We start from the raw sequence: 11,201 nt of genomic DNA on the forward strand, positions 1-11,201 counted from the left end.
ATGAAATACCACTTCACATCCATTAGGATGGCCATCACCAAAACAATCAGAAAATAACCAGTGTTTGCAAGGGCGTGGAGAAATCAGAACCCTCTGCACCGCTAGTGGAAATGTAAAATAGTGCTGCCATTGTGAAACACAGAACGGTGGTTCCTCAAAAAATTAAACACAGAATTACCACATGATCCAGCAATTCCACTTCTAGGTATATATACAAAAGAATTGAAGGCAGGGACTAGAAAGGATTTTTGTATACCAATGTTTATAGCTGCATTATTCAAAATAGCCAAAAGGTGGAAACAACCCAAAAGTCCATCCGTGGATGAATGCATCAACAAAATGTGGCATAAACATACATACAATACAGTATTGTTCCGCTTTACAAAGGATTTGAATTCAGACACATGCTACAACATGGATGAACCTTGAAGACTTTATGCTAAGTGAAATAAGCCAGACCCAAAAGTACAAATATTACATAATTCCACTTATCTGAGGTACCCAGAAATAGTCAAATTCATAGAAACTGGAAGTAGAATAGTCGTTGCCGGGAGCTGGGGGGAAGGGATTACAGGAAGTTGTTTATTGGTACAAAGTTTCAACTTGCCATGACGAAAAAGTGTTGGAGATGGACGGTGGTGATATTTGTACAACAATGTGAATAAACTTAATGCCACTGAATTGCACACTTAAAATGGTAAATTTTAGGTTATATATATTTTATAACAATGAAAATTAGAATACATTTATCAGATTTTTCAAAACGTTCGTTCTTTTGAGTTCCAGGAGAATTTACTTTGTCCTAAGTGATACAAAGAGGTGTGAGCTAACTGAAGCAAGTGGTCTCTTGCCAGAATCAGAAATGTTAAACAGTACTTTGAAACCCCTGGCTGGAAAGAAAGGAGAGTGCCATGGATGTGAGGGTGTCTGTCCCTCCAGTGCCTGCAGGGATCCCTTCCTTCCTTGTCTATTTGCGTCTCTCCAGAGGCTCAGCAGTCCAGTGGGAGTTTTCCAGCTTGAACAGGACCCTTTCTGCTTCCGCTAAAGGAAATGTTAACACAGTGCACTCAATAACAAAACAGAACTATACCCAGGCAAAAAGAAAAAGTTTTAAAAGACATGCATTTGTGGAGTAATTATGAAGTAATCCAAAGCCCGAATAAAAGAGAAAAGCAACTCAACATCAGAACAAAGCCTTTGGGAGCTCTAACAGGGAAACATGTGCATCACTGTTAAGAGCCAAAGTAAACAGAGCATGCAAACCCAAGACTGCTTATCTGTGCGGTTTCCATAGTGTCAATATACATGCAAAGTTGGTCTGACTGCACTGAGAGCCATTAAAGGTCATGGAAGTAAAAACAAAAGTCAGACTGTCTGTGTGAACCTTTGGCAAGCAAATGCCAGGTTTCCTCGACATTTGCTCAGTTCTAAAGAAGTGAGCGAGAGGTGGCAGTAATGATCTTTTCCTTTCTCTGTCTCTCTTTCTCTTTTTCTCAATTGTGAATTACAGCATTATTTTCTTCGAGCCCCAGGAAATGGGATTCAAATTTACAGTGAAAGTTACCAGTGAAAGAGATGACCTGTTCCTTTTAATATATATTTATTTTCTTGCATAATTGCACGGTAGTTAAAATGAGAGATTTTTTCCTTTTAAATTGATCTGATTTAGGGGGAAAATAGGCACTTTCTCCAAAGTTTCCTCCTCCTCGTCAAATCAAAATAGCTTCAGATAAAGGAATACCACAATAATACTCACTGCAGCAACATAGAATCAGGATGCCAGAAATAGCACATCGTACATTTCTCTTTAGTGGTGCTACAGTTTTTGAGCACAAATCAGGAAGCTGCTGAAATGTTAGGTAGATATGGGTGACAGATTACATTGGTTGAAAAAGTAGCTACACTCAGTGGGATGAACATGCCTGGGTATTTACAATTGTACTTAACAGCTGTGTACTGGGGGTAGTTTTTGTGGGGGGAGGGGGTGAGTGTGGAAAAGTACGGAAATGAAGCAGTAAGTCAGTTCTACAAGCATTTATTTAATGATTACTATTAATATATCAGGGCACTCTGCTAGGTACAGTTGTGAGTTATTTAAAGCTCACATGTGTTGAGTAATTTCCCCAAGGTCTCACTGCTAATAAATAACAGAACATAGGCCTTTGTAATTCTAAAGTCCGTGTTTTTTAGCTTCTATTCTATGTTACCTCTCAATTACATTTGTTAAAAGGGCACGATTCTGCGTTAGATGTCCCTATATCTGGATTTCTTCCATCACACCTGAATCGCAGTCCCTGTGTCCCAGCACACTTCCGTTTCATCAGTCCTATCCTAGGAACCAAGACAGTTAAGAGGATTTATTAGCTGATCCCAAGTTCCACGTTCCTGCTACTGCTGCTACTGTAACTACTACTGCTATGATTAACAGCGCTACTTTTATTACAATATTACTATTACTAACAAAGATAATTGATAAAATTCATTGAGTACTTACCATATGGCTGGAGTTCTGCTGAGAATTTTGTAAGCCTTATTTCAGTTAACACTTTCAAGGTGGTCAGAGGTGTGTGCTCTGGAGATAAACTCTCCTGCGGTTAGGTGCTAGCCCCTTTCTTCGTTAACTGTGTGACCATGGGCACGTTATTTAACCTTCCTTATTCTTGAGTTCCTCATCTGTAAAAATGGAAATAATAAAAGTATCTAAGAGAGTTGTTGAGAAAATCAAATAACATAATTGAAAGAAATGGCTAATGTACCTGATAAATATTGGCTACAAATGATCATTGTTATTAATTCAAATACTATTAATAGTTTTATCCATCTGTAAAATCCCTGCCGTGTTCATATTGCCCAGCTATGAGAGATTTTACCTTGGCTTATTATTTTTTTATTCCAGTTCCCTGCCTAAAACTGAAACTCTATTTTGAACCCCCGTCCAGTTGTCTGGGTCTTTAGCCCCCTGGTTTATTCCTGCAGACTGAATCTTGTCTCCAGCTGCTTTTCGGGTGCTGGCTAGGGGCTGTACAGTGCTCACTTTCGCTGGAGCCAGAATGCTCTCCCGCCTGATTTTTGTATCTCCATTATTGCCATATGCCAGGCGAATTAGACAACTTTAGTTCTGTTTTTGATCAAACTCCAGTTCAACGCATTCTTTTGTTAACTCCAGGTTGAAGTCCTGAGTGGTTTCTCTGTCCCGCTCAATTCTTGCTCCTTGCCTCTCCCTGATAGCTGTCTTTGAAATGCAGACAGATCTTGAGGTCAAAATCTCACCTGAAATACAGCATATGTTATTTTAGCTCTAGAGGATTCAAAGATGAAAATAAATAGCTCTTCCTTAGAAGAATGTCTAATCTTTATAAAAATATAAAATTTCGTATCGGACATAGCTTATACAGCCCCTTGGGTCCCATTGCTCCCACCTGCCCTACCTCCCAGGCCACTAGCTCCTCCTTGGAAGCTTCCGGGGTGCCCTTCCTCTATGCCTCATGTAGTCTTGCTGCATGGAGCCAACTAATAGCTTTGCCCCAAAATACCGACCCTCTACTTTGATTGCTACTGTGCAACCAGGTAACCAGCCACATGCCCAGAGTCTCTGGCTGCACCTGTCATTTATAGGCTCAGATGAAACACCTCACCACAGGGCATGGTATTTGGCTTCCTGATTAGCCAAACACTCCGTCTAGAAGTTCAGGAGAATTCACTCCGTATGGGGTCAACTTGAGCCAACCAGGGGAGACAAACAGATCAATTCTCTCCCTCCCAGCCACTCCCTGGCACTTCTCCCAGTGTGTCTGAGCAGGTAGACATAGCAGGCGAGGCAGTCTCCCCATGGCTTATTATGAAGCAGTGGCTCTCACAGAAACCCTATATTACTCCTCATCCTTTCCAGACTCGCCTTCCTTCCCCAGCGCTCTCACTGCCCTGAGATTGTACCTTCCATACAAAGCTTGATCACTTAATCCATGCCTCAGGCTCTGTTTTCTAGGGAACTCAGGCTAAGATAAACACAAGTAGAACTATTAGGTATATTCTGATAAGCTCTCTCATACAGTTATTAGAAGTACTTTGGGAACCCAGGGGAGGAAGAGAAGATTAATTTAGCTGGACCTTGAATAATACCAAAAATGGTTAATATTTACTGACTACTTGCTAAGTGCCAGTTACTCTCCTATCAGATTTGTGTATATTATGATTTCCCTCATTTTACTTATGAGTAAACAAAAGCATAGCAAAGTTATATAACTTACTCAAGGTCAACTCACTCCTTATTCAAATCCTACCATAAAGCCAATACTCTAAATTACTAGTCTTTGAAAATGTTATGACAAATGCAATGAGGAAAGAGGAGCAAGGTGAATGGCCTCCAGAGCTCCAAAATTTGAGACTTTTGAGCCAAAGAATAAAAGGAGAGACATCAGGCTTATGAGAAGACATGGAATAAGGAGGGATGTAGCCTGGTATTCTTTACGATGATCATCTCTCTCCACACAAACCCTCTCAGCACAACTTTCCGCTTCCCCAACTCACACGGCCCCCTAATGTAACTAAATAGTTTGGTCCTCAGGGTTAGCCTTTAACCCAGCATTTCCCTTCCATTAACTTTGTTTGCATAAAAGAAAAAAAAAAAACACTTTCTCTGTAGATAAATTCCTTCATTCCACAATTAGAGATAAGGAGCTTACTAAAACAAATATCTGAATCAGTTTTAGCTATAAATGATGATATCAAACTCCTTCTTGTTTTGCTGTGGGAGGAGAGTTAGGAGGCAAGAAAACACTGGATCTTTGGGAGGGGACAGAGCAGTCTGGAGGCGGGGAAGTTGACCTTATCCAATTATGCAATTTATTCATGGTTCTGCACTGGTTGTCTTCATCTGAGAACAGGCAAAGAAAAGCTGGGCATAGCAGTCCTGTGGGGCCATGCCCTGACAAATCACAATGAAAACTATGATCAGATAATATGCTTAAGCAGAGAGCTAATCCATGATGAAATATTTATAAAAAATGGACACAATTCTGTATGGGACGTCAACTGTTTTAAACAAGGGAATTGTAATCAGATGGTGGGTATTAGGAAACTTAATGAATATTACAGCACAAATTTGATTCCAACAAATGTTATTACAAGAAAATCCTCTATGGAAGAACATCATAACTAGGCCCAATTTTAAAATGATAATCAATTTAGCTAAAATCATATTTGTTACGTTTTATCAGCCAATAATGGATAGGACCGTAGGGTTCACTTTGTAAGGTATGTGAGATACCTTAGGTGTGTGAGATACTAGTCAGGAAAATTAATAGGAGCTGGAAATATTTGAACTAAAATACTACAATCCTATGAAATGCCCAAGCATAGCTTTTAAAATCAATTTCTTCATATGTCTTAGTCTGGTTCGGCTACTAAAACAGAATGCCTTAGACTGGGTCATTTATGAACAACAAACATTTATTGCTTATGGTTCTGGAGGCTGGGAAGTCCAAGATCAAGGTGCCAGCAGATTCAGTGTCTGGTGAGGGCTTCACAGATGACAGCTGGTTGCAGCGTCCTCACATGGGGGAAGAGGTGGTAGGAGGCTTCCTCACTCACTAGTCCCACTCATGAGGGCAGATCACCTCCCAAAGGCCCACGTCTTAATACCATCAACTTGGGGGCTGAATTTTGGAGAATCATAAACATTCAGACCATAATGAATTTTTATTTTCCTCCACTTGGCGTAGTGCCCCTGTATGTTCGATATTCCTAGTTATATCACCATTTTGAACAATGTCAGCAGCTTATCAGTGTTGTTGCCCAAGACTATGCATGTGGTAGCTATTTAATATCATAACAATCCGCCTTGTAATGAATCCTTTTAGTTCAAGCCTATTTCTCAAACGTTCGGATATCTGTTTGGCTACCTTTTTAGTTAACAGACATGCAGGGAAGAGCACACGCCTGCGCTGTAAGGGTGTCTTCCACGAAACAAGAGGAACTTATTTTGTAAGAGTTAAAAGCTCCCCATAGTCCCATAAGCTAATTAAAATGAATATGAGTCACATAGTAGCAATGAGAGATTAATATTTAATTTAAAATGACTAGTTTTACATTGCATTTTTGTGTGTTTTCCACAGTCCATTAGAAATCATTTTTATACCAGATTTTAGTAACATGAAATGTTAGCTCTTCTATTTCTGCTGTAAAAAATTATCACAAATTTAGTGGTTTAAAATTATCACAAAATTTAGTGGTTTAAAACAAAGCAATTTTTTTTTCTTTCTTTTTTCTTTTCTTTTCTTTCTTTCTTTCTTTTTTTTTTTTTACAGAGTCTTGCTCTGTCACCCTGGCTAGAGTGCACTGGCATCATCATAGCTCCCTGCAACCTCAAACTCCTGGGCTCAAACAATCCTCCTGCCTCAGCCTCCCAAGTAGCTGGGAGCACAGGTGCATGCCACCATGCCTGGCTAATGGTTTCTATGTTTTGTAGAGATGGGATCTTGTTCTTGCTTGGGCTAGTCTTGAACTCCTGATCTTGCTGGGTCAGCAGTTTGAAATGTCGGTTCTTGGTGTGCTCTTGGCCAAAGAATGGCCAGACACACTGAAAGAACAGTAAACATGAAATGAGGTTTACTGAGGAGAGAAAGACAGGATTTCAGAGCAAGAGCAAGATACAGGTTTACAGAGTAAGAACAAGATACATTCGCCACAGAACAGCAAACAGGCCTCTTGTAACAAAAAAAGGCCTTGGTTGTGGTCTGAAGTCTTGTTTTACAGTGTCTGGTTTGGGCCCTCCTCATGGTCCAGACGTCACCCTCGAACTACTTTGATGGACAGTTGGGAGTTACACGATCTGAGTCTTAGTGCACATTCACTTTCCCATGAGCCTCTCTGAAAGCCCATGGCGGGGGTGAACCACAATGTAGATTTAAGCTAATGACATGATACTTAGCCTTAGGTTGTCCTAGGTCACCTTCCAAACCCTATTGTACTTCTACATTCTTTTGCAGTTGGTGGGCAAACTTCTGATTGGCAAATTGGTAGGGTGTTCCCTCCTCCCCCAGATGTAGCAATTGCTCTGAGTGCATGCATGTGTGCTCAGGAGGCCTGGAGTCCCTCGCTAGCTACCTAACAATCTCAAGCGATCCTCCCACCTTGACCTCCTAGAATGCCAGGCTTCCAGGCATAAGCCACCCATGCCCACCCCAGATTTCTGATTTTATACTTCTGTAGGCCAGAAGTCCAGTTTGTGTCTAACCAGGCTAAAATTAAAGTGTCAGCAGGGCTGCATTCCTTTCCGTTGATTCCAGGGGAGAAATCACTTCCTTGCTCATTCAGGTATTGACAGAATTCAGTTCCACATGGTTGAAGGACTGAGGCCCTCACTTTTTTCCTGGCTGTGAAGTGAGGGCCATCCCTGGCTTTTAGAAGCCGCTGTATTCCTTGGCTCACAGCCCTCTTCCTCTGTCTTAAAAGCCAGCAATGGTGGGTTGAGCCTTTGTTGCATCTGTCTTTAACCACAGCAGGAAGAAGTTCTCTGGTTTTAAAGACTCTTGTGGTTAGATAGGGCCCACCTGGGTTACTGGGATAATCTGAATGGATAATCTACCAATTTCAAGGTTCATAACTTCAATCACATCTGTAAATTGCCTTTTGCTCTGTAAGGTGACATATTTACAAGTTCTGGAGATTAGGACATAGACATCTTTGAGGGCCCTTATTTCATCTACCACATATGAGGAAACACATGGGTGGCAGGGGGAGAGAATAATGCTCTAGGAGAGAACTATACTTTACACATTTTTTTTTTTTAGCAAAATCTCTCCCAGACATTGCCCCTGTAGGTGGTTTATAGCTCTTGAAATGGCACACTTACTGTTTTGCAGCACATAGCTGAAGCCGATTGAAGAAGACATCCATCACGAAGCATGGCACACTGGCAGCGTCTTCTGTTTTAGAAGGTCTGTTGGCCTCTTATAATAAGGGCATTATGCCAACCAACTTCAAGAGCTTCCTGTTCCTGACCTAATGGTCTAATATCTGGATTTTACAAACTGCCCTAAATGTTTATTTATTTATTTATTTTGGCCGCGTACAGGGCACTTTATTGATGGTACATGACAAGGTGGGGCTCCCTAGGCCCCTCCCATGCTTCAGGGGCTCTGGCGTGGAAGCTGTGTTGTGAGGAGGGAGATTCTCAGTGAGGTGGGGACTGAGTAGGCAGGGACACGCCAGCAGCTGAGGCCTCTCTCTTCCTCTGTGCTCTGGCTGGGGCTGGTGGTCCAGGGCTCTTACTCCTTGGTGGCCATGTGGGCCATGAGATCCACCACCCTGTTGCTGTAGCCAAATTCATTATCAAACCAGGCAGTGAGCTTTACAAAGTGGTCGTTGAGGGTGATGCTGGCCCCAGCATCAAAGGTGGAAGAGTGGGTGTCACTGTTGAAGTCGGAGGAGACAACCTGGTGCTCAGTGTAGCCCGGGATGCCCTTGAGGGGGCCATCCACCGCCTGCTTCACCACGTTCTTGATGTCGTCATACTTGGCCGCCTTCTGCAGATGGCAGGTCAGGTCCACCACTGACACGTTGGCAGTGGGGATGTGGAAGGCCATGCCAGTGAGCTTCCAATTCAGCTCGGGGATGACCTTGCCCTTGGCCTTGGCTGCACCAGTTGACGCAGGGATGATGTTCTGGAGAACCCCACCGCCATGATGCTGCATCTTTCCAGAGGGGCCATCCACGGTCTTCTGGGTGGTGGTGATGGCATGGACTGTGGTCACGAGTCCCTCCACAATGCCAAGGTTGTCATGGGTGACCTTGGCCAGGGGGGCTAAGCAATTGGTGGTGCAGGAGGCATTGCTGACGATGGTGAGGTTGCTTTGGTACTTGTCGTGGTTCATGCCCATCACAAACATGGGGGTGTCCGCAGAGGGGGCAGAGATGATGACCCTTTTGGCACCCCCATCTAGGTGAGCCCCGGCCTTCTCCAGGGTGGTGAAGATGCCAGTGGACTCCACACCATAATCAGCGCCCGCTTTACCCCATTTGATTTTGGTGGGATCTCGCTCCTGGAAGATGGTTATGGGGTGGCCATTGATGACAAGCTTCCCATTCTCTGCCTTGACGGTGCCATGGAACTTGCCGTGGGTGGAGTCGTACTGGAACACGTAGACCATGTAGTTGAGGTCAATGAAGGGGTCATTGATGGCGACAATATCCACTTTGCCAGAGTTAAAAGCAGCCCTGGTGACCAGGTGCCCAGTCTGGCTAAAGCCATTTATTCCGGCCTTCGCTTTCACCATGGCATCTCCAAGATGGTGCTGGCGCTGCACGAGAAGATGTGGCTATCTGTTGAACGGGAGGACCAGAGAGCCTGCCCTAAATGTTTAAATAGAACTAAACATTCTGGAGCAGTTATCCGGAAGTATCTAGCTTTTCTGGAGAATCCAAACACTAGAACAGGCTAGCTGTAGGACTTTTCTACAGGCTCAATGTTAGTTTTAGGACTCCACTGAGGATCTGGTTTAATCTAGATTATTTCTAACTCTGACTTCTCTGGTGGTCACTTTTTTTTTTACAGGGGTCTGAACTATTGATTTGTTACCGGACTATTGCAGTAACCTAACTCATCTCTCTGCTTCCAGTGTCTCGCCACTACGATCCATCCTCTACAGGGTCAGGACAGTGGAAATTTTCAACTTTTCACTTGTCCGAACATACATGAGGAATCCAACACACTTCCATCAGTAACAGTGCTTCATATGGTGGTTTTTTTCAACTCAAGCTTCTGTTAAGTTTGTAAAAGAATCTCAGATGATTCTGAAGCCCCCATTACATACACCAAATGATTTCACAACCTCCCTTTTACATACTTCAAGAGAGCATGTGATCATCATAATCATAAACATTTTCACTGCCATTACCATAACACTTATATGCTGCTGTGTGCCAGATATTGTTCTAACTGCCTTATGTATGTTAACTCATTTAATCTGTGTAAGTGCTATTCTCAAACCAATTTTACACATGAGAGAAAAGAGGTTAAGTGACTCTCCCACAAACAGCTAACAAGTGATGGAGCTATGACATAAACTCAGATTCTACACACTTCACTACTAAGCCAAACGGTACCCGAGCATCTTCTGTTAAGAATCTAGGATTATCTATTTATTAAAACATAAATATGATCATACATCTACCTTTCAAAACCTTCAGTTTACAATTTTAGCATAGCATTCAAGGCTCTTTCTTATCCACCTCTAATTTCAAAACTGACCCTAACTGTTCCCACCCTGTTATCCTGTCACATTTGCTTCCATACCATGAACATGAATTGGGTGCCTATTTTTATCTAGGCCATGTGTTCAGTAGAAAGGGTATAAAGACCTTTCAAACTATAGCAGGGAGCTAAAGACATAATTATCATAACTAGGGAAGGGAATTAATTTCTTGAGCCTCTATGTGTCAGGCAGTGTGCTGTTATACACATTTTATTTGCCCCTTATGCCTGGGATAGCAGTAGTACAACTGGGATTTAGACTCCAGCCTCTCTCCAAAGGTCATGCTCCCTCTGTAATACCAGTGGTTTTCAAAATTTTTCTTTCCTATTAAGAAGCTTATTATTGAAATGAAAATAAGCTAAATAGATAAAAATTGAAGTGAAAATAAACCCAAGAGATAAAAGCAGAACTGCTCTGATTAATTCAGGGTGTGAAGCCCACTCCTTACCTTCCTCCACCCCTGGGTCAGTGAAGGGCCACTGCAGAGATCAATCTGAAACCCCACGCACTTCACAGGGCAGCTTTGGTTTGGTCTTTCAACAATGTTCAAAGTGCAACAGTGCACGGTGTGCAATGCACTTCGGGAACAGCAACAATAAAAAAAAAGCCAGTGCTGAACTTTATAAAAGGAAAGTACTTTCGACAGAATAGCTGACATTTGATGTTAGTGTTAAGAATGGGTAGGGGTTTTCCAGTATGAGAATGCAGTAAGAACTTGTAACGCAGAGGAAATAGCATAAATACCCTGAATGTCTTTGGCATTCTCATACTTCATTGCCTTTAGAAAGAAAAATGGGAACTCGGTGCCTAGGCAGTGTGACGTGGTGAAAAGAGACAAGGTTGGAAGACAGGAGACTAGAACTAACCGTGCCAGGCTAGCCACTTCAATGCCTTAGTTTTCATCTTTTCATCTATAAATTAAGAGGATTTCCCTAGTGACCTCTAAAA

General features: G+C 42.3%; 1 protein-coding gene and 1 long non-coding RNA gene across 2 annotated transcripts; both read right to left on the bottom strand.

The window, feature by feature from the left end:
* Positions 1-2,019: 2,019 nt before the first annotated feature.
* On the bottom strand, positions 2,020-10,829 carry LOC123634958. Its single transcript, XR_006734020.1, has 3 exons — positions 10,702-10,829; positions 2,495-2,673; positions 2,020-2,331 (listed from the first exon to the last, which is right to left on the bottom strand). It is a non-coding gene; the product is annotated as an uncharacterized LOC123634958 (long non-coding RNA).
* On the bottom strand, positions 8,163-9,317 carry LOC123634957 (glyceraldehyde-3-phosphate dehydrogenase-like). The gene has a single exon (XM_045546647.1). The coding sequence runs from the start codon at positions 9,273-9,275 to the stop codon at positions 8,268-8,270; it is 1,008 nt and encodes a 335-aa protein (XP_045402603.1). The 5' UTR covers positions 9,276-9,317; the 3' UTR covers positions 8,163-8,267.
* Positions 10,830-11,201: the final 372 nt, after the last annotated feature.

The sequence above is a fragment of the Lemur catta genome, chromosome 3 (genome assembly GCF_020740605.2).
Source record: "Lemur catta isolate mLemCat1 chromosome 3, mLemCat1.pri, whole genome shotgun sequence".
Lineage (NCBI taxonomy): Eukaryota > Metazoa > Chordata > Mammalia > Primates > Lemuridae > Lemur > Lemur catta.